At 46.8% G+C, this 23374-nt stretch overlaps 1 protein-coding gene across 2 annotated transcripts in view; it reads left to right on the top strand.

Annotated features, from left to right (window-relative positions):
- Clic5 (chloride intracellular channel 5) overlaps positions 1 to 23374 on the top strand; it is a 147782-nt gene that overhangs the window by 102709 nt on the left and 21699 nt on the right. For both annotated transcript variants that reach the window (XM_048805411.1, XM_015487815.2), the window contains exons 3-4: positions 1916 to 2041; positions 10406 to 10512. In XM_048805411.1, coding sequence (XP_048661368.1) covers positions 1916 to 2041; positions 10406 to 10512 — 233 coding nt within the window. The remainder of the gene's footprint in view (positions 1 to 1915; positions 2042 to 10405; positions 10513 to 23374) is intronic.

Here is a 23374-nt window from a genome sequence, read left to right as displayed (position 1 = left end):
GGGAGGAGCCCTGTAATTAAAATTCTTCTGGTCCCCTCCCCAGCTGATTTAGCCATGAATTTCTTTCATTACAGACGCCTCTGCCCCTTTGTTTACTTTTTCACAGTTCCTCCTTCTAATGTTTTCCAGCCTGACTCCCACAAGAAACACTGCTTGCTGAGAGAGCATCTGGGGTGGCTCTCCCCATCCAGCCCTTGCCAGCGAGGTCTCCGTCATGATTCCTCCTCTTCCTTCCTTCCCTCTCCACTTTCCTGATCTGCCAACCCTTCTGATCTGCCTTTTGCTCCAGCCTTGCACTTGCACTTGCACTTGGCCACAGAACACAATGTTGACATGCACAGAGCCCACGTCACACACGTTCCTTCCTGCTGTGGGCACCCCAAGTCCCTCCTCACAGCTGTCAGTACACTACCCAGCACAAACCAGGGCCATGCTTGGCATCACAGTGGGCCGTGCAGAGAGGTCATCTATGATTGCTTGCTCATTTGATGTGTTCCAGGATGTCACCCTCTTTATCACCTAAAATGCTATCCTCTTTGGATAATATAGGACATTTGGGGGTGGGTATTAGGGATTTGAACTCAGGGGCACTCAACCACTGAGCCACATCCCCAGCCCTGTTTTGTATTTTATTTAGAGACAGGGTGTCTTTGAGTTTCTTAGCACCATGCTTTTGCTGAGGCTGACTTTGAATTCACAATCCTCCTGCTTCAGCCTCCTGAGCAGCTGGAATTATAGGTGTGGGCCACTGCACCCAGCTGATTCAGGACTTTTGCATTCCCTCGTTTCCACAGGGGAAGAGTGCACTGATGCTTTGGTTATCTTAGATGTCTTTAAGTTTCTGACCCAGAATCCTACAAGCATGCAAGCAAGAGGCCTTCTCTCTTCTTAGGAACTGCATTTGCTGCTTATTATATGTATGTTTAACTTCAAAGATCCTACTGGTCCCAGCAAAGCTTCTTAATATTGAATTGAGTTCATTACCTAGAAAATGGATTATTTATAACTTAAGAACATAAAATACCCTCATAATTTTAAAAATTGGGCACAATTTCAGATTCATAGGATACTTTTAATTTCTGTGTGTTGAACAGAATTTTTAAAACATTTCAAGAAAAATAAGTACCTTTCAGTAAAATTAGAATCACAGTCGTTACATTTTAAGCATAAAGTGTGTGTGCGCAAATTAAGTTCCAAAGTTAAACCAGTGCAGAAGGCAGACAGGTGGAGTACAAACACTCTTGCATATAATTGCTTTCTGGCCCTCTCCACATTCAATTGAAAGCTGAAAGTTTTTATCAACTTCAGGCCAATCTTTGATTTCTAATTCTGCAGTTAAAATATCTCCCTCTTAAATTAAAAATGTCTATTTTATTTATGTAGCCATTCAAAAAAATCTGCCTCCTATATGCCAGGCACAATTCTAGGCCCTTTCCCTCCTGAATTCTGAGTTATAAGACTTTCCCTTAGATATCTGCTAACAGAACCCAATCACAGTAGATTCTTGATGCAGAATCCTTAGTCTCAGCCTCTCTGGTGACCAATGATGTGGAAGCGCATTTTTGTCAGACTAACAAGTGAAGGAACTTTTGAAGGCAAAGCCCAGCCTCTTCCCCCACACTTGAAGCAAGGGGCTGATTTAGGCAGTCCAGGCTGATTCCCTCCACTTTTTCTCCAGTGCTCATCTCCATCCTGACTGGGGTTCCTCTGGCACTGACTTCCACTGGACAGGTCTCTGTGTCACACCACAAGACTTCAGAACTTTCTTCAGCCTCTCCTGTCCCACCCTGTAGGTCTGGTTCTGCTGATGGACATAGGGGTAGCACAGAGAGGCTAATGTCTAATAAATCTTAGGTTTCTCAGAACAGGAAGTTTCCTGGTGTATGTCAACATGTGAATCTCGTTCTCTCTACAGAAAGCCAGCCGACCTGCACAACCTAGCCCCTGGAACCCATCCACCCTTTCTGACCTTCAACGGAGATGTGAAGACAGATGTCAATAAGATCGAGGAGTTCCTGGAGGAGACCTTGACCCCTGAAAAGTAATGAGCTATTTGGAGCTAATGAAAGGGAAGGGGGCTACTTGGGGGAAGGCAGATTTCCTGAGAAAGGCTACTCAGTTCAAGAGCATGGGATCCTCTTTTCAAAGAGAGAGTGTAGGATCCCCAAAGGCTGCAATCTCAAAATGGCCCCACTGGCTGGGTTTGGTGGCACCCATCTGTAACCCTACCATCTTGAGAGGTTGAGGTAAGAGGATAATAAGTTTCAATCCAGCCTCAGCAACTTAGCAAAGCCCTATGTCCAAATAAAAAATAACAGGCTGGGGGTGCCCAGTGTCAAAGTATCCCGGGGTTCAGTCCTCAGAACTGCAAAACAACAACAACAACAAACACACACACACAGCTCCACTAAATTCACTCACTAGTAGGAATACCGTTAGGGGGACCCAGTCAGTCACTCCTACACAGAGTGATTTGGGGAGTCCTGGGAAGGCCACCACCCCTCCCTTGACCCATATGTCCCCCTCACTCCAGTTCACTTTGCCCGGAAGACCTCAAAGTGAGAGCAGAGGCTGACTCCTCATTCCAAAACTGCTGAAAGACTCATACAATAAAAACAAGCCAAGAAAGGGACCCCCAGTGACTCGATCAGGAGTGAAAGTGATCAGAGGTCCGACTTGTTCATTATAGAACATTCAAGAAGAGATTAGAGCAATCACACTTTTTGAAAAACTATTAGAAAAATAATATTACATAGAGAGTAAGGTATGGTCTTCTGGCTGCAGGAGAGACCCTGAAAGGTCTTCAGCACAGGACTGGGAGTCTGCTTTGGGGGCTGGGAGAAGTAGTAGTGTAGAGGGGTGGTAAAGCTGAGGTAGAGAAATCAATTAGGAGGTACCAGTTGGTGACAGTCCAGATGAGACGGAATAAAGGACTAGACCTAAGAAGTGGCAGTAAAATGTGGGAAGAGGAATAGGAAGGATTCAGAACCTACTTGGTAGGTAAGATAAGTGGAGTTTGACAACTAAAAATCATCATCTTGAATTTATTTTATTTATTTGTTTATTTGATGGTACTAAGGATTGAACCCAGGGGCCTTGCACACACAGGCAAGCCTCTGCCACTGAGCTACATCCCCAGCCCTTTTCTCTATTTTGAGACAGCACTAAGTTGCAGAAACTGACCTTCAACTTGGATCCTCCGGCCTCAGCTTGCTGAGTATCTGAGATTACAGGAGTGCACCACCGTCCCTGGCCCAGCTTGTATTAATTTGAAAGCCTCATTTTTTTCATCAGCACAGGGCACTCAGTGGCCAGCGCCATCCACAGCACTTAGCTGCTACAACTCCTGTCACTGTCGTCACAGTTCTGGGAGGGAGGTGCCATCATTGTCCTCATTTTACAGTTGGGCACAGAGAGACTAAGTAACTTGTTGCCTATATACTGAACTCCTGTTGAGAAATTAAAACTCTCAGCCGATTAAGGCTTTAAACAATCAGATGTGTTCTTCCTTAAAATTTTTCTTTGTCGCCCATATTAATAGAACAGTTCATTTTCACACTGAGTGGAAAATTGCCTCAAGCCCATTGGAAGCCACTGAGTGTAGACTTTAAGTAAGTGCATTAATTAAATCAAATAGGCAGCCCCACAGATTGAAGCCACACGTGTCTCTGAACAGGACACCAACCAGCCACTTGGTTGGAAGTGCCCTGAAGGGGTGGGTTGCATCCCATATGAGACTCAGCCTAATAGTACTAGTTCAAAATCCTACATTACGGCGGTTCACACCTTTAATCCCAGAGGCTCTGGAGGCTGAGGCAGGAGGATCTTAAGTTCAAAGCCAGCCTCAGCAAAAGTGAGGCGCTGAGCAACTCAGTGAGACCCTGTCTCTAAATAAAATACAATATAGGGCTGGGATGTGGCTCAGTGGTTGAGTGGCCCTGAATTCCCCAATACACACCACACACACACACACACACACACAAATCCTACTTAAAAAAACAAATGATATTTAACTCAGTAGAGTTTAGACTTTGCCTATGAGCCCAGAGAAGAAGTCTGAGGTGGAGATAGTGTTTTCTCTTTCAGAGGTAATGCCCCTACTCAAGTGACAACTTCCCTCCGTTTCAGCAGGGAGGGTGAGGCAGTGAAGAGCAGAGTGTCCCACTGGATTTTTTGCCAGAGTCAGGATGGAGGGGTGCAGCTGGGGTGTGCTCCGGGCTCTGCCAGTGATGTGCTGTAACCTCCTGAATGTGCCCCTTCTCTGCTCTGGGTCTCAATCCTCCTCTGTGAAAGGACAACCCCAGATCCCTTCCTGCCTTCTATTCTTCACACTCACTTTATTCATCCTCCCCACCTCCTCCCCACCCCAAATCTGGCTACACCTCTCCCACACTGTTTCTCAGGCTCAGGCATCCCCAATCTGCACCCACCCTGGGGCTTGGAGACCCTGGGAATCCTACACCCTTTGAACAGTCTTTCTGCAGAGAATCACCGTCAGACTCTTCATCCATTCTCAACCATTTCCAGTGATCCATCAGGGCTAGATGACATTGGATGCGGACACTCTACCCCTTCCTCTCTCGCCCACATTACCTGTCCTGATGGCTGCTGCTTCTCCTCCAGGTCATTTCCTGGATTGGAGTTAAATGCAGGAAGTTTTACAAAGTACATTCCTGCCACATTAGCGACTCAGTGATCCAGCACTCTCAGGTAGCAGAACTTCAAAACTGTTACATGCACATCTCTAGAAGGCTGCTAAGAAGAGGGCCCTCTTGGCAAGACCATCGACCTCTCTGGACACCCCCCACCAGAAGTGTCCCTCAGATGCCTTTGTAGCTATAAGACTGGGGCAGGTACTGCAGTTAGCCCCTAGCAAATGTCACCAAGCCAGTGCCTCAGTCCCGTGCAGAGGTACCTGCTGGCCCGATCACAGGCCACCACTGCAGCTGGCTTCCACATTGACTGATGCTGAGAGGAGGGGTGACCTGCGTTCTGAGGCCCCTGGAACAGTGTGCTGTCTGGCCTTCTGGTTCTCCAGGGGGCAGCAAAATTCCCAGAACTGTTCCTGCGGGGCTGCTCTCCATGTGTTTCTCATCACACTGCTGTTTGTAAAACCTGCCAGAGGCCAAGACATCGTGGGAGCTTTACTTTCCCCCTTAGGATTTTTTTTTTTTTTTTAGGAGAAAATCATATACAAACACTCCAACAACATTTTCTTTTTTAAAGTCACATTTGATCCCATAGAGCATTTGGTGTCAGATGAGGAATCCAGGAAGTTTCAAGGAGTTTCTAAATGAGACTAACATCCATGTCTTTCCGTCAGTTGTCCCAGTTAATGCTCAACAGGGAAGTGTTGGGATTAGAGCTGGAGTCACTGTGGAGAGGTGCTGGCCCTGGCCTTTAGTCTCTGTGGATGGCCAGCATTTCTAGAATCCAGAACTGAGAATCAGGAGCCCTAACTGTGGCCACCTCTCTCCCATCTGTAGACCTTGTGTGAACTTGGACAAGCCTCTCTCCCTCCGAGAGCCTCCTTATTTTCTCTTCTCTAAGATAAGGGGGTGACACTACCTAGTCTCCAACATCCCATTAAGCCCATATTCTCTGGTCCCATGGGTTTCTCAGGGTGTTCTCCCAGAGCTGGCTGCTGTTGAAAAGAGTCCCAGTGCATGGATGCCCCATATAAGTTTAGGAGGCTAAACTAAAACAGTTGATTACAGAGCATGCTATCGAGCCATCCACTAGCAAGCAGCCAGAACTGTGAGTGTCAACTTTGAGGGCTGGGGTTGTGACTCAGCAGTAAAGTACTCTCCTAGCACATATGAGGCACTGTAGATCCTCAGCATCACATATAAGTAAATAAAATAAAGGTATTGTATCTATCTACAGCTAAAATATTTTCTTAAAAAAGACACTTTGAATTCTTTATTTTTTTAAGTAGAAATGTTCAATAACTGTAAAAATGAAGAATGTTCTTCTAACCACCTGGTGGGTAGAGAAACAATCTCTGCATGCATCCTTCCCTATGGGGACTGAGGATGGGCTTCGGAGTCCCAGTGACTTGGGTTCCAATCCATACCACCAGGTGGTGCTGTTCTGCAGTAACAAAGGAGCCACAAAATCTCCCTGGTTTAACAAAATACCCCTTTATATACCACTTGAGCCAAGTCTGAGTGGGTAGTGTGACCCTCTTCTATCTTGTAGCTTTTGGAATATATGGTCTTCAAGATTCTTTCTGCAGGAAAAAAAAAGAGAAAAAAGGGATCACACTAAGTGTATTTAAGGGTCAGGGCCATGGGGTAGGGGGATACATCACTTCTACTCACACTGCATTGGCCAAAATCCAGTCACAGGACCTCAGCATCACAGAGAGGGAGGCTGAAAAGCACCAAGAAGCACATGGATGTTTAGTGAGCATAAGCAGTCGCTGCTACAGGCGAGTTACTGAAAAGCTCTCTGATCTTTGTTTTCCACATCTATAAATTGAGAGCCATGATATTGATTTTACAGAGCTTTTGTAAAAGACACTACTGCTGAGCCCAGGGCCTGGCACAGAGTAAATGCTCATGAAATGGCAGCTTAGAGAGTCCACACCTGCTTTGTGGCTGCCTCCCAGGTGCAGTCATAAGGATGACTAGTGACCTTAGGCTGAAACACAGATCCCAAAAGGAATGCCTTTTAATTAAGAAGCCAGACCTTCCAAGGTTCTTGTGCTTAAATAGCTTAGGCAAGACAAACAGGAGTGAGTCAAGGGTCAGAAATGTCAGAACCATGAACCTGCCTCTCAGGTAAGGGTTTGGTGAAGTGAGGAAGTAAGAATAATGGAGAAAGGTGAGGCAGGAAGTGCTTCCCCATCTTACTTCTTAAAGGAAGGAGGGCCATTTTTAAATGGTTGAAAAAACCATTTAAAAATGGTTTTTATGCCAGGAGAGACCCCAGAATCAGCAAGGGTCACTCTATCAGGACTGTCTCTCTTTTTCTCCAGTGTGTTCCCCAAACAAGACACAGGGCCTGGCCCTTGGCAGGTGCACGCTGTTCTTGTATTCAATGGCACAGTGACCTGTGTGTCAGTGAGAAGGCATCTGGAACTCCACCTGCTGGAGCACTTACTATCAGCAATCATTTTTCCCCCCTGCTACTAATAAATTTTTTTCCCTATCAAAAACATTTATTATTATCTCTTTTTTTTGTAAAAGTTCAACTCTTTTACTTAGAATGAAATTTATGTGCAGATATAAGACGAGTGCATTTGAAATGAATAAGATCTTACAAACAACAGCAAGAGAAATTTTCTTCAGTGAGGTCAAGGCCAACAAAACATCAGTAAAATGCAAGATACTAAATATTTTTGGCTTTGTGGGCCCCAGGGCTCTGCCTCCACTCTGCTGTTGTACCATGAAAGCTGCCTTGACTGATATGTAAATGAATGGGCTGGGTTGTGTGCCAGTAAAATTTTACTTGCTAGCAATGAAATTCAAACTTATTATTATTTTCACACAGTACAGAGTGGTATCTTTATTTGATTTTTTTTCAACCATTTAAAAATGTAAGATCCACCTGGGTGAGATGACACACACCTGTAATCCCAGCAGCTCCGGAGGGGGAGGCAGGAGGATTGTGAGTTCAAAGCTGGCCTCACCAATTTAGTGAGGCACTAAGCCACTCAGTGAGATCCTGTCTGTAATAAAATACAAAATATGGCTGGGGATATGGCTCAGTGGTCGAGTGCCTCTGAGTTCAATCCCCAGTACCCAAAAGAAGAAGAAGAAAAAAAAAACCCTAAAAATGTCAGATCCATTGTTATCTCAAAGACCATACACAAACAGGGGCCATGAGCTATATTTTGCTAACCCCTAATTAAGAGAAATTAATCTTTTTTTAAATTGTCATCAGACCCCAACATACAGTTATTTCAAAGGTGTTTCTGTGAATGAAACACAGTTTGCTAGTCTTTTAGAGAAACAGAAGAAACTTGTAGCCCTTCCTTTGCATATTTGGAATAAGGGAGAAATATGAATATACTTATCCCACAGAGAAGCTTCTCAGGTCTTGTCACTTAAATCTGTGAGATTAACATCTTGTAGACTCTTTTCCCACAAGAATGAATTGCAAATGAAATACGACATTATACAGTAAAATCTCAATGAATCATAGTTCTCAGGAAGCGGATGACATGGCCAGGGTCCCCACCTGAATATGGGTCCTTTTTTGCCTATCTCGGGTTTGGTACCACATGTCCCATTCAGTCTACCCTGGTTATGAAGACATAGTCAGAGTATTGGATTTTCACTAAATGATGACATAGAGCAAAACAAAATAAACCCAAACAGGCTGTCCACTGAAATGTATTTTCTCTTTAGATCATCAGTGACAAAGAACACTTAATAATTTAAATCTATCAATTCTAATAACAAGCTGGATTCTATGTAAGAAGGCCAATAATGACAATTGCCACATCTTGGCAGATTATCCAGAATCTTGCAGGAAAGTTTGCTTCATGCCCTCAGCCACAGCAGAAGAATCAGATAATTCCCAATACTGTACTGGATACCAAGGAACACAGGCAGATGCGGACTGTGCAGAGCGCCCTCTTCTGGTGGATGGGGAGAGTTCACCGCTGTGCTCAGCCCCAGTCTTAAGGCCTTCGTGGCTTTAGAGGGGAAAGCACATAGTGGATAAAGGCTCACAGAACATGGAAGTTAGGAACTAGACTTCCACAGCAAAACTGCCTGGGTTGAGATCCTGGCTCTGCAAACTAGCCACATGACCTCAGGCAAATTGCTAAACCTTCCAGTTTCTTCATGTGGGAAAAGAATAACAATAGTACCAATAGGATTCTTATGAGGAATGACTGGTGGATACATATAAAGGATCAGAACAGCACCCAGCATATAGTAGGCTCTCAGTGCAAGTTACTTTTTACTGTTGTCAGAGCAGCACAGTGATCAAGTGTGAGGGCCACTGCTCCAGGGCAGGGAAACCAAGTTCTCCACGCCTCTCCATTCTTTATTTGCTAAGTCTTCAATTGCCTGTACTGTCATATGAGGAAAATAGTGCCTTCAATACCTGCCTGATGGCCAAGAGCTGGATCTGATGAGTTTCTGAGGACTCTTCCAATTGCAATATCTCTGAAATTAAATAGTCACATCCTATGGCCCCAAGAGTGCACTGTCCTAGATAATAAGCCATTTGAGGAGCAAAATGGGGGGAGGGGAGAACTGATTTTTAAAGAGTTGTTTTGGTTAAAAATGTTTAAACCAGGGATTGGGGATGTGGCTCAAGCGGTAACGCGCTCGCCTGGCATGCACGGGGCACTGGGTTCAATCCTCAGCACCACATACAAACAAAATAAAGATGTTGTGTCCACCGAAAACTGAAAAATAAATATTAAAAAATTCTCTCTCTTTCTCTCTCTCTTTAAAAAAAAATTTTAAACCAAACTAAAAAACATATATTTCACTCTTTAGACATAAAGGAACCAACCAGCTTACAGTCAAAAGTGATTCACCCAGAGATCACAAAAATTCACATTAATTAATAAGGATCACCAGGCAACTGTCCCCTATCCCCTCCCACCCCAGCCTGGCCATCCACATGCAAGTGTTTGGGAAATATCATTTTAAATTAGAGTTACTCGGGCTGATGGTGCTACTGGGTCAATGCCACATATTCCCACATTAGCAGTCTTACCTTGTTCTGTCTCAAGGCCAGTGGTCGTAGGTCCAGCCCACCACTTGATGCTTCTGTTTTTGGAAAGAAAGTGAAAGATGGTTCAAGGATCAGAGGGACTAGGTCATTGTAAATCTATCTCTGTGCCTGGAAATAAAAACCCTTGAAAATGAATGTCCTGCTGATAAGGCTGGGTACTGTTCTGATCCTTTATATGTATCCACTACATCTTATTACTATACACAAATAGTAAATGCGTGGAGGACATTTCAGGAGCAGGCTGTGGGCATTTTCCTTTGGCGAAAGGCTTCGAGGGCTAGGGTGCCAGGCATCTCTGTGCTCTGCACAGGTGGGGTTATGATGGCAGGCCTGGCAGTGGCTAGATACTTTAGTGTGGATAGGGGAAATGTAGGGACCCTACCTGGTGAGCCCAGTCATTTTGATTAGAGGATTTTCACCAGTGCCTCATCATTGGGCCCAGAATGAGGACAGGGCCTGAGACCTCTGAGTGGCATTCTGGTTCCTTGTCCAACAGTGTCCCCCCAGCAACTCGGCACCTCACCAACCTCTGGTTTCCTTACTGTGAACAAGGGCTGAGCACCCATCTCCGGCAGGATGGCTGTAAACCTCCAAAAGACGAATAGCTAGACAGGAGAATGCTGTTCATTGTGACAGGGCTTCACCCTTAAAAGAGTTCCCAATCTCATTGGTTCACAGAACACTGCGTCTTCCATTCCAGGTACCCCAAACTGGCTGCGAAACACCGGGAGTCCAACACGGCAGGCATTGACATCTTCTCCAAGTTCTCTGCCTACATCAAAAACACCAAGCAGCAAAATAATGCTGGTGAGTGACTCCCTTCCACCAGAGCCCTGGGGGTGTCTGTTTCCTGCCCAGGGCACCTTCAGTTTACCCATGGGCATGTCAGATACTCAGGCCAAGGAAGCATCTGGAACCAATGCTGTTGGTCATCTTGACACAGGGGCCATGGGAGGTCCTAGATCCTGCCATCTGGCCAGTGCAGGGGAAAGGCCAGTGGGCCTTCTTGCTGACTCAGAGGGAGGGATGCTGTTCTCCTTAAGGCACAGCATATTGCACCCAAAAGTCCTTAGTACTACATATCTGTCCCACAGGAGTGATCCTTCCTGTGTTTCGAACATCTCCCCACTTGTGCCTGGTCCCTGAAAATTGTCTTAGAGGTTGATTAGAGGTCATGGGGGTGGGGCCGGGGGCCAGCCCTCTGCACCCTCCCTTCACTGCTGCTGCTGAGGCTGCTGGGAGGCACTCCTCAAAGCCTGGCCCTTCCCCATCAGGCTCTTGCTTTCTGCCATCAGCTCCAGAACCTGGGACCTGGTTCTCTCATGGGGCCTTCTTAGTGGGGTCTGAGCCTCACTTAAGTTCACAGCAATTTTTATCCCTCATTTGGCCCCGTCCTTTAAGGGTTAGCTGAAGCTATTTGAATGCGCATGTGCAGCTCTCGGAGACCAGCGTTAGGCACCAAGCAAAGGACAGACGGGAGAGCTCCTCTGCCCCCCAAATGGGAGAATGAGCCAGACCCCCGGAGTGCAGCTTAAAGGCAAGCAGAGGAAGCATCATGTGGCCTTTTGTGAAAAAGTGAGCAAAAGACGCACAGTGGACCATGACAGGTGGTCGAGGGAGGCGGGTTGACAACGTGGCCAGGAGAGGCAGCCGAAGAACCGTCAGCAGGAGCAGGACCGGTAGGATCAGAATTAAATACCTCAGTGACAGTGACTGACCCGCTAGATTGTGCCAAACACAGAGTTAGTTTCTGGGGGTTTGAAGAAGAAAGAGATACTTTTCCAATCTGTTGTGCCTGACTGGTGCAGGAAGAGGCTTCAAGTCAGAAAATGTCAAATAAGAAAATAAGAGGTATATTATGGCTTAATAGAGGGGTTGGAAGAGCTAATTCAGTGCCCGATGAAAGGAAAATACGATTCCTGTCAAAGGAGTTTGGAGTAAGAAGACTTTATCCAAGGTCCTTTGAGAAAGCTTCTCAAAGCAGGTTCAACTGGGTCATAAAGATTAGGGGAAAGCTGGGCCTGGTGATGCACGTCTGTAATCCCAAAGGCTTGGGAGGCTGAGGCAGGAGAATTGCAAGTTCAAAGCCAGCTTCTGCAATTTAGCCCTGAGTAACTCAATGAGACCCTGTCTCTAAACAAAATACCATAAGGGCTGGAGATGTGGCTCAGTGGTTAAGTGCCCCTGGGTTCAATCCCTGGTAACAGAAAAAAAAAAAATAGGGAAGAATCAGATGAGGCTACAGCATGGAGAATGTGGGAGGGTGAGGAAAAGCCAGCACAGAGACCTGGACAAGTGGCTGGGGCTCACAGAGGGCTTAGAACACACCCTGTGAGCAATGGCAGCCATAAGATGTGCAAGGTAGAGGCCATATAAGGAGAGTGACCCTCTTAGGGGACAAAAAGAAGCATGTGGCAAATATTTTCAATATACTCTGCTCTTGCTTCATTGCTATTTGGGTCCTGTAGTGGGTCAGTATCTTCTCCAAATTCATGTCCACCTGGGACTTTATTCCAAATAAGATTGTCACCTTATTTGGAAATAGGGTCTTTCCCTATGTAACTAGTTAAGGATGTCAAGAGAGGGTCATCCAATATCTGGTGTCCTCTTGAGAAGAAGAAAAGTCAGAAGGAGAGATTGGAACGCTGAGCCAGGAGCTAGAAGAAGCAGGAAGGACACCTGCTGACACTGGATTTTTTTTTTTTTTTTGACTCTGTTCTCCAGACCCATATGGGGACAATCTGGCTATTTTAAGTCACCCAGTTGGTGAACTTGTTGTGGCTGCCCTAGCAAATTCTCAGAGGCCCTCAGAGCCATCATGGGAAAGAAGAGTTATTGCCACTTTGCTGGCTGAGGAGCCAGAGGCAAGCAAGAGGGGACCCCTGGCTTGCCCTCTCCCCAGGGCCCAGAGCTGGCTCTTGGCTTCTGGTTTTCAGATTCCACATCCAACGTCCTTTCATCTCAGCCACAAACATCTTCCTTCATACTTGTCAGAGTGCCCTCAGAAAGATGATCTCATTTGAGACTCCCAGATTTTTAAAATTATAAATGGTATTTACATATTATCCATATTTACAGTTCTCTTATCCCCAAAGCCAAAGCAACAGTTGCCACAGAAGACCGAGTATCAGTTTCCTATAAACTCAATACTCTCCAATTTTCATTGCTCCCCTTCTTCTGTTTCACCCTGTATTTCTCTGTCCTGGGTTTTGCCCTTGTGACTCCATCTTCTCCTAACTTGTTTGCACATTTCAAAGCTCTGACATTTCTGCTCCCCAGAGCCTGGCTCCCAGACACCGTTCCTCTCCTCCTTTGAACAAGATGCCCCACCTGCAGTCACCGTGGTTCGCGTACCCCTCCCCCACGTCTCTTTGATTTTTCCTTCTTCCCATCTGCCCCCCTGAGTTGTGATCCACAGGGTCCAAAAGCTCTTATCCTAGCAAACCAGAGGCCACGGCTCCTGTGGGGCCCGTCCTGTGGGAGAGCAGCAGTCCTACAAGGGAGCCCAGGGCGTCTCCATGGTCCCAACCCACAGGACGCTTGCCCTGGGAGACCGTCCAACAACCCTCTCTGCCATGTCGGTGCTCTGTGGCCAGAAGCCTCCCCCGGATCCCTGCCAGGGCATCAGCGGGCACCCCAGCCTGCTTTGGCAGGCTTTCCTACATACCCCACTTGGCCATTTCTCTTTCTGGATCTTCAGCTTTACATCTAATTCTCCAACACCCTTTCTTCAGATTGTCTCTCTTGTGATGTTAATTTGTTTTCTTCCTTCGGAACAGAGTTCCCCGATACAGTCCCCATGTCTACCCTGGCCTTTTCCTGTCCTGTCAATACAAAAACAGGAAAAAAGCCAACACTGTAACATTGTTTTCTGGGGTGGATCATCCTTTATTCCCACGGTGGCTATAGGAGCTGCCATTCAAAATTCCCATTCCACTAGGCCTTCAGAGTCCCCACCTCCCGGAACCAGAGCTCACCTGTGGGAGCCACCCCTTGCTCATTTTCAAAAGAGCTATCTGTTAGTTTGTACTTGCAGTCACTCATTTATTCATTCAACTAACACAGCTTGCTGGGAGTGACCAAGGTCTGAACTCATTTTAAAGGGCACTTATGTGCCAGGCTCTAGAGCAGTGGAGATGAATGAGACAGTTATTGTCCTCAAAGAACCAACTGTCCATGGGGGCTGGAGAACATACCAACGTGTAGTTACTACCTCAGGTTTGAATTGCAGACCTTCTACCTGCACATTTGTGCCTGAGAGGCATATTGCCTCCAAGCGTCTGTTTCTGCATCTGTAAAATGGACATAATGATACCTTCGATTTCTTCGTCTGCCAAATAAGGCAATTAATAGCATATCCAAGGTATGGAATGTGAGGAGGGTGAGGAAAAGCTGGAATGGAGATCCGAAAGAGGGGCTGGGACCTGCAGGGGGCTTGGAATGTACCCTGTGGTGTGTAATGCAGATGCATTCATTTTATAAGTCAGTGCATGTAGATCCTTTATCACAGTGCCTGGCTCCTAGAAAATATTCATTAAATGCTAATTCAATAATTGTTGTTATTGTAAAAATGGGACAAATGTGCATAGTGCATTACTAAAAACTACTGTTTTTAATCAAAAACTACTGTTAACCTATGGAGACTCCTCAAAAAACTAGGAATGGAACCACCATTTGCCCCACACCACTCAAAGGACCTAAAATCAGCATACCACAGTGATGCAGCCACATCAATGTTTATAGTGGCTCAATTTATAATAGCTAAGCTATGGAACCAACCTAGGTGTCCTTCAATAGATGAATGGATAAAGAAAATGTAGTGTATATACGAAATGGAGTACTACTCAGCCATAAAGAAGAATGAAATTATGGCAGTTGCCGGTAAATGGAAGAATCTGGAGACTATCATGCTAAGTGAACTAAGCCAATCCCACCAATCCAAAGGTCGAATGGTCTTTCTGATGCACGGATGCTAACACACATTAAGGGGGCAGACAGAATAGAAATTCAGTGGATTAGACAAAGGGGAATGAAGGGAAGGGAGAGGGGATGGGAATAGGAAAGACGGTGGACTGAACTGGACAGAACTTTCCTATGTTCACGTATGAATGCACGACCAGTGAAACTCCACATCATGTACAGCCACAAGACTGGGATCCTAATTAGAATAAGAAAGACTCCATATCTGTATAAATACATCAATATAGACTCTACTGTCATGTACTAAAAAGAATAACAATAACAACAAAAAAACTACTGCTAAGGTTCTTCCTTCCCACTCACCCCACAGCCAGCACTAAGATCTCCCACCCAATCAGCCTCTTTTCTACTTTTCAACCCCCCTGTATTCCCCATCCTTGGTGCCCGTGGCCCGGCCCTGACTGTACACCCTCAGCACCTCGGAATTGCTCTTGGTCCTGAGTCCGACTTCTGTGCTGTTTGGGGACCCGTCCCTGCGCCGCCTCCTCCTTCCGTAATCACCAAATCCAGGTCCCCTTGGTTCACTGTGACCCTACAATGCCTCCAGGCCCTTCTCTAATTCTTTCTCTAATTTGCTCTTCACTCCACATAAACGTGGCCTGGACTTTGATTGCTGGAGTCACAAGACCACTGCTGCGTGGGCAGGTTGCTTCATCTTTTTATCATTTGAGGTCTTGCACCCCCAGATTTGGCCTTGGGGGAGAGATGAGAATGGAGTCTCTGAACGGGCTGCATTTCCAATGTGCAGAGGCAGGTGACTGTTGAGGGTGACCTGCAGACTGGAGCCGGCTGCCTGGGTTAGCTAGCTTCAGCTTTGCCTCTTGTAGGGAAGTGACTTTGATCTCCTAGGCCTCGGCTTCTCCACCTGTGACATGAGGATAATATCTGTATGTACCATAGAGGTTCCCTTGGAATAATGTCCACCAGCACCTCCAAAGACCAGCTGTGGATCTCAGCTGTCATCTAGGGCAAACAGGTGTATCGCAGAAGAGAGGCTGAGGATGACCATGTGGTTTGAGGTGTCACACATCTTTAGACAACTGAGGCCACGAATGAATGAGAAGAGCGCTCAAGTCAACAACACACAAGGATCCCCACGTTTCAGGGAGGGCAGAGGGAGAAGAATCAGAGAGGAAGGTTTAGAACAACTAGTTGGTGAGGAAGGAGAAAGGTGTCGTGAAGATGGAGAAGAAAGCTTTTTATAAAGGGCAACAGAGTTATTTATCCCTGGTGTAGAACACTGTGCAGAAGGTCACAGGAGACATCTGCCTGTTGTGAGTAGCTTCCTGGACCTGTCCTTGCTATCCTTCTCCGCCTGCCTTTCTCATATGCATCAGCCCACTGCTCTGATTCTACAGAGCTGGAGAGAGCCCCGGCTGAGCATGGAATCATGGCCAATCACATGGCAGAGTCCAGCAATGGCCTGAGCATCCACCTTCGGCAGTGTCACGGCCCTTCATTTTGAGTGTCCTGTCACTGTCTCTGCAAGTGTCTCTCACTGTGAAACCCCCCTTGACTCCAGCCCCTGCTCCTTGTACCCTCCTCTGAGTTCCCACCTTGGCCCAGAGACCCCAGGTGGCCCAGGATGGGCAGAACACAGCAGCTCGGAATCTCCTCCCTTCCCACCACACAGGTGCCCTGCCCGGGGCACCAGTCTGGCTCCAGGGTCTCTCTCTTCCTGGAGAATTTTCTTTTCTACTCTGAGGAACCTGGGAAAGCATGTCCCCCTTTACTCTCTGTCATCAGCTAAGAAAATCTAGGCTTCTGCCTCTGAATACTCATTTTACAATTTGCATTTCTTATCCTCAAACTGCAGTCAGAACAGACTATTCAAAACCTCTGCCAAGCCAGGCATGGTAATCCCAGCACCTGTGGAGGCTGAGACAGGAGGATCGAAAGTTCAAAACCAGCCTCAGCGATAGCAAGGCACCAAGCAACTCAGTGAGACCCTGTCTCTAAATAAAATACAAAATAGGGTCGAAGATGAGGCTCAGTGGTCAAGTACTCCCGAGTTCAATCCCCAGTCCTTGGTACTACCATCACCACATCCCCCTCCCCGCCAAAAAAAAATAAAAAAATAAAAAAAACCCTCTGCAAAATAAAGATCTAGGCTTTAAAGAAATTCATTTTAGCTAGTTACCATCATTTAGGAAGAAAATAATATATTTTACTTTATTTTTCATAATCTCCTTTTTCTTATTCTTCGTCCTAGCAATTCTCATGTTCTATTTCCCGTTTTATGCATGTCGCAAGTTGCAGGCAATTAACAAATGGATGGGAGGCACAGCTTTCATTCTGTATGCTTATTAGCTCATTAGGAAGTCCCTTTTCATTTCCTCCACCTGGATCACGTTCCCCTCAGACACAGTTGACATTCCTGCCCAGCATCTCCATCTTTGTTTCTGGTAAAGTGTCACGTTGTCACGTGTTTTTGTCCCACTTTCTTTCTGGCTGTGAGCGAGTGAGCCTGTGTACATGTCAGCTTGAGACCAGAATTTCTCCTCCTCTGTCCTCACTTGCTATCTTGCATCCTTTGCACATGTGCACTTTGGGGGAGGGGGGCCTCTTTTTTCCTCTGCTGAGGGGTCTAAAAGATCCCAATCCCTGTGTCCAATCCACTCACCACCTGCTATCTCAGGCTTGCGCTTTCCCAGGTTTCTCCGGCTGCCTGGACCACAAATCTGTACTGAATGTGTTCTTCCCAGTCGAATGATTTTAGTTTTCCAAGGCTTCCTTTGAGATCCCTCTTCTCATCCCCTGTCAAATCCACTTTTCTCTCTCATTTCTACCTCTGTGTTCCTCTGTCTTGGGGGCCTCCCTTCTGTTAAATTTATACCCCACTTGTTCCAGAGGCTTTATGGCTCCTCATAGGGATGTGGACAGCACAGCAGAGCAACATCCACTAGAAGGAAGTGAGAAAGAAAAACATGGGGAGACCATAAAATAGAGCTGGGGGTGTGAACCCAGGACCCGCAGCTCCAAAGGCCATAGTGCCTGACGCGCATGGCCACCAGGGCAGCTCAGAACTGTCAAGCAGACGAGCAAAATGGGCCCCCATAGGTTCGCCCAGAAGATAAAAACAAACCGACCTCCCAGTAGAATAACAAATATTCCTGACTTGAGCTGCAGGCGCAGAGCAACTGTTATTTCCATTTTATTTGGCTCCTTTCTGTGACTTCCTTTCCCTGCTGGGGTACACTCCAGGCCCTCTGGCTTCATGCTTTCTGTGACTCTTTCCCTCTCTTCCCCACAGGCCTGTCTTTGAGCTGCACCGCCCCCCACCATCTCTGCTTCTTTTTGTCCCCATCTTCTCTTGAAGACCCACGAAACCTTGCTGCACCCTCAGCCTGTGGCATCAATTTCCTGCTCCTCTCTGTCCACACAGCTGTGCTGTATCTTTTTATCACAGCTGATGAGCTCCTGTGTGCCTTTGCAAAGGTGTGCTCGCTCCTTCCCACTCCCGAGGCTGTACTGAGTTCAGCCCGGGATGCTCTGTGATATCGTGATATACTCTTTCTAAAATACTTGTCCTAAGAGAGTGCATCTAACTTCCTAAATGAAGTCCTCCAAACCCTCTTTGGTGCCTGTGATATGCTGGACACAGTATTGTATGTCTAGTATTTTCCCTGTGTTAGTTATAACCACAGTGGCTACAATCTCCAAAATGTAGAACATCAGATGTCTACAGATTGCCTTCATTGAAAATAATAAAATAGTAAGAAAGGTACTGTACCAGAAAATCCAGGACACATGTTCCCACATGAAGAGCACCCAATTGGAGTTGAGCCCCCTGCTCCCCAGTCCTCTCAAATCTAAGTCCACACATGGCCACCACTGTAGAGGGCCCCACCTCTGCTTCTGATCTCTGGTCACAAAACCATTCACCACCCAGGACTCTGAGCAGTCGCTGTTGAGTTTCCAAATATGGTTCCCCGCTTCCTGAGGTTTGCATCAGCAACTCTAGTTCCTGGGATCTGGAAGCAAGCAGTGACCCCTGAGTTCGTGCTGAGAAAATTGACGGTCATGGCCACATAGCCCTGAAGTCCTGGGGTTGTTGAAGGAAGCTGCCTGGGCTCCTGTCATAACCCCGTTGCTCATTCCCACTTGATGGGGATGTGACTGAAGTAGGGCATTGGGCCGGTTATCAGCAGAGCAGTTCTGCCATCCTGCCTCTGTTTTTCCCCTTCCTTAGCCTCCCACGCCCACAGAAAATTGGCAAAAGCCAACCAGCCGTAGCTGCCTTCCTTGTACCTTCCCTGGCCCCTTGCTCCATTCAAGACATCTTCAAATCACCCTCTTTGTCTTCAAGGTCCCCCTGCAGAGGCCATGCTGGGGGCAAAGGCATCTGTCTGTCGCACTGGGGTCTTTATTTCACTCAATGGTTTGTGACCATACTTGGTCACCTGTGTCCCACACTTGGTCACCTCTGGACCTCCCCAACAGACCCACTCCTCCAACAGCCTCCACCACTCCTCCATCCCAAAGCACCTCCTTCCCGGCACACACCCCTCTCTCCCTTTTAATGAAATCTCTGAGTAAGTCAAATATTAATCTCTGATGTAATCTATTAAGCAAGACAGTCCTCCTTTGATGCCTAGAGAATTGAGGCTTGCAGACTTCAGCTTGATATAAGGAGTTTACAATTCAGTGCTCTACCAACGAAAGACACAAGTTTCCCATTATTCGAAGAGACAAAAAGAGGCTGAACTGATAGAGGAGGCAGGAATGGCCTGATCTAAGATGTCATCCACTGTAAGATGCTATTATTTTAAATACCGCTGAGAAACAAATTATGCTTAAACAATAAGCGCTTTCACTTAAACGCTAAAATTTTGATTGTAAGGCACAGCCTGAGTCCAAAGATGTCAAAGTTTGAAAAAAATATGCATCTTAGACTCCATGAAATATGGTAGCGATTCCTATGGTCTTTCCTGATCTAACATTGCATTCCTTTCTTGAAACTCCTCAAAGGAAACATCAAACCTCCCTTCTGCGTCACCTTGCCCTACCTATTGGAAAGAAAGGAAACCAAGGCCTTCAGTGCTTCCAGATCTCTCTGGAATAGCTGTACTGACTTCATATATACTGAAGTGTGAACCTTGCCCTCTGGCCTCTTGCCTGGAAACAAGTGGCTTTTACCTCTCAGGTCAGGGGCTAGTGAGATTTTGCTGTAAAGGGTCACATAATAAATATCTTGGAACTTGAGGGCTGCACAGGACTAACCACCCTGCTCCATTCTGCTCAGCTCTGCTGTGGAGCCCTAAAGCAGGCAAGGCTGCATTCCAATAAAGCTCAATCTATAGTCACCAAACTTCACATCATTTTTATATATCACAAAATATTATTCTTCTTTTGACATATTTTCAACTATCCAAACATGTAAAAAAAAAAAATTCTTAGCCTGAGGGTACCATAAAAGTACAGAGTGGTTTGGATTTGGCTCCTGGATTGAAATTTGCCACCTTCTGTTTTAGTCAACACTAGGCTACAATAGCAAGTTCTCTTTATTTCTGTATACCTTGGCCTCCTCATTTGAATATGGGGATTATAATAGTGCCTTGTAACATTGTCATGTTACTTAATGCACCTATGTGTATAAAGCATTTAGTTCCTGGTACACAGTAGGCACCAATATGTGATAGCTATTGCTGCTGCTGCTGCTGCTATTAATTTCATAAATTCTCCTCCAAATAATCTGTGGTCCACCCTTAGTGTCTGGAGGCCCAGCTTTCCCTGTAATGCAGAAGCATGTGCTGCCCTCTTCTGGCCGGAAGAAGAATCAGCTCTAGAGAAGCTAATCATAAGGAGTGCGGATTTCCAAGCATCTTCAGGCAGGGACTCACTTTTATCTAAGTTCCCAAAGTGTCCAGGTCTCCTTCAGTGACTCAAAGCCACCTTTCATTAACTGTTTCCTACACCAAAGGAAGGGTATGTCCACCAGGCCTATGGACCCTCCAGATGTCCCTGGCTGCCCGTAACAAGCTGCCCCCAACCACCTCTTTCTCTCTTTCCTCTCCCACCTCCACCACCTCGTCTTTACATTTACAAACTTCCCTGACCTGAAATAGAAAAGTGTTTGAAAGGATCCCAGCGGCCTGGGAGGGCCGTTAGCCCAGAACTAACGAGCCCCTTATTATCAAAGGCCGCGTGCCTTCCCCCAGAGCATCATGAAAGCCGCCTGCTGTTGGGGGTGAGGGCTGGAGGGGTGGGGGTTAGGTGGAGTGCTTTTTGCCAGATCCCCAGGATGTGGTGAGCCACGTTTAAAGGAAAGTGTGTGTGTTTATTATTCCAAGCCACTTCAATAGCAAAGGGCTTAAAGCCTTCTCTTTCTCCCTCCCCTCCCCATGTCACTGTGGCCCTGTCTGGAGGCCTGGCCTTTCCAAGGGGATGGTCACAATCCCTGCTCATTCAGCCTCATGATCCTGGGGACCTGATGAGAAAGCCAAGGTGATATGCTAAGAGCAGTAGGAATGTGATCTGTGATCAGCCTGGAGCACCCTCAGAAGCAGAAGTCACGGGGCGGGCTGGGCCCCCACGTCTGTTCTGTTGGAGACACCCACTGCTTCTTTTGGAGGACAGTTGTGTGCCAGCTCAGGACAGCTGGTTCCCGGCCTGGGGAAGAGTACCTGAGGCTGCAGTGGGCTGCTCTATTAGGGCTCCAGGGTGGGCCAGGCTGACCCCAGGCTGGGGGTAACGTGGCTGTCCTGCCACTTCCTCATAAAACAACCATGACGATCTTTTTCAAAAATGCCTCTGTCCACAAAGGAACCTTCAGGCGCCTTCCCTTGGCAATCCCTGCGTGCCAAGAAATGACTCTGGGTATTTCATTGGTTGGTTGGTTGGGTTAAAATTTTGCTTTGATTAGCATTCTTGCAAAGAAAAACAAATAACCTAGGCTGGGTGGGACCCACCTCCCAGGTTGTATACCGTGGTCTTAGCCTTCCCCCCTCCACCTCCCCAGGGTCCTTGAGGCTAAGAGCAAGAGGGAGGGGAGGGGCCGGTGCTTCCTCTGGCGCCTCCCAGAGCTGGGATTCCTCCAGAGGGTCTCTGCTTTGGTTCATTGTTGAGGGGGATGCTTGCAATTTATAATTTCACAAATTTTGCTCCTGAAAGGAATCCTTGGGCAGTCGTAAGGAAGGCGGTTGGTGGCGGTGTGGTGTGTCGAAGGGGGCAGGCGCAGGGCGGGAGGAGGGGTAGGGGGTGATGGGTCCTGCGTGGGTGGGCGCATTCATTAGTGGAATTTTGCTGTGTGGGCTCCGACTGCAGCAGAGCCGAGACCACCAACACCATTCCATGTGGTGGAATTTCCCGCTGTCTGACCAGAATGAGCGCTCCTGGCCTGGCCTGGACTCAGATAGAGACCAAGGGAATAAAGGAGCATTAAATGAGTCATTTGCACACAAGTTAAATGCTCTTTCACCTCTGGCTACCGTTACCTCATCTGTGCAACTGACACCTCTTGTTTTTGTGCAGTACACACATGGGAGCTCAGTCGCTCTCCCTCTCTCGCTTATGCATTTCGTGTGTGTGTTTCAATGTTTCTATGTATTAGCAAAGGCCATTGCCTACCTCCTTAAAGAATAGGCTCCTAGGTCAATTAATCTGTGAAAAATGTAAATGCAAAATTCTATTACTGTTGGGACAAAACATGGGTCTCACAGCTTTACTGTTGAGGACGATGGTGTTGTGATTAGCGAAGTGCTATGCGTGTGTGTCTTCATTTCATGGTGTGTGTGGCCTGGTCATGGTGTGTGGGGGCTGTCATGGTGTGTGGGGGCTGGTCATGGTGTGTGGGGGTTGATCATGGTGAATGTGGGTTGATCATGGTGTGTGTGAGTTGGGAGGATCATAGCTGGTTTGTATGATGACAGCACTCGTGAGCTCTTGTCCATGACCAGGACATAGCCTCAAGGAAGGATTTTCCCCTTGTTTCTGCAGACTGTTGATGGAAAATGGCTCTGGGTAAATTATCCTGCAGAATGAACTCCTCTAGCTTTTAGAAGAGTTGGAGCTGAACATGATAAATGTGAAATCCAAGTAGTCTGCAGGACCTTCAAGTTAAAGCTTCCAACACCCTCATTTATAAACTCTCCCTGGCAAATTTGTCACTATGTTGTCCAGACAGGATGAGCAGCCCTGTGTCCATTTCTCAGGTGGGCACACTGAGGACTGTGGATGTTGTTCACCAGGCACTGTGGAGCCAGGGATGGAGCCAGGACACAGCAGGCACTGCTTGGCTCTTAAACTTTTTGCTACAAACAGCTCTTACTAAAACACCAGAGTCAAAATTGGGGTAGAATCCCGTCTAGTATTCTGAATTTATCAAGGAGGATAATTTGGGGGGAGAAAAGTCACCACACAGGACCTTGACTTTGAAACCCTCGGCTTTCTTTACGGTCCTTGGCTTCCTTTACAGTCCTTTACAGTCCTTCCTTGTCACTCAGGAAGGCTCCCGGGCACACAGGTGTGTATGGGTGAGCCCGAGCAGCATGGTGAACAGAGCACACACACACATATAGGACTTCAGCATGAACAGCTCTTCTCTTCGTCTTGCAATCAGACCAACAAAGTGGCTTTGAATTCCAGCTTCCATGGCATCTTCAACAGAGGATACTTTTACACTTCTAGAAAGGTGACAAGACAGAGAAGGACTTTGTGTCTCCAGGGCAGCCATTTATGAGAAGGCAAA

Source organism: Marmota marmota, unplaced genomic scaffold (genome assembly GCF_001458135.2).
Source record: "Marmota marmota marmota unplaced genomic scaffold, marMar, whole genome shotgun sequence".
In the NCBI taxonomy this organism is placed as follows: domain Eukaryota; kingdom Metazoa; phylum Chordata; class Mammalia; order Rodentia; family Sciuridae; genus Marmota; species Marmota marmota.
This window is presented reverse-complemented; position numbering and strand designations above follow the sequence as displayed.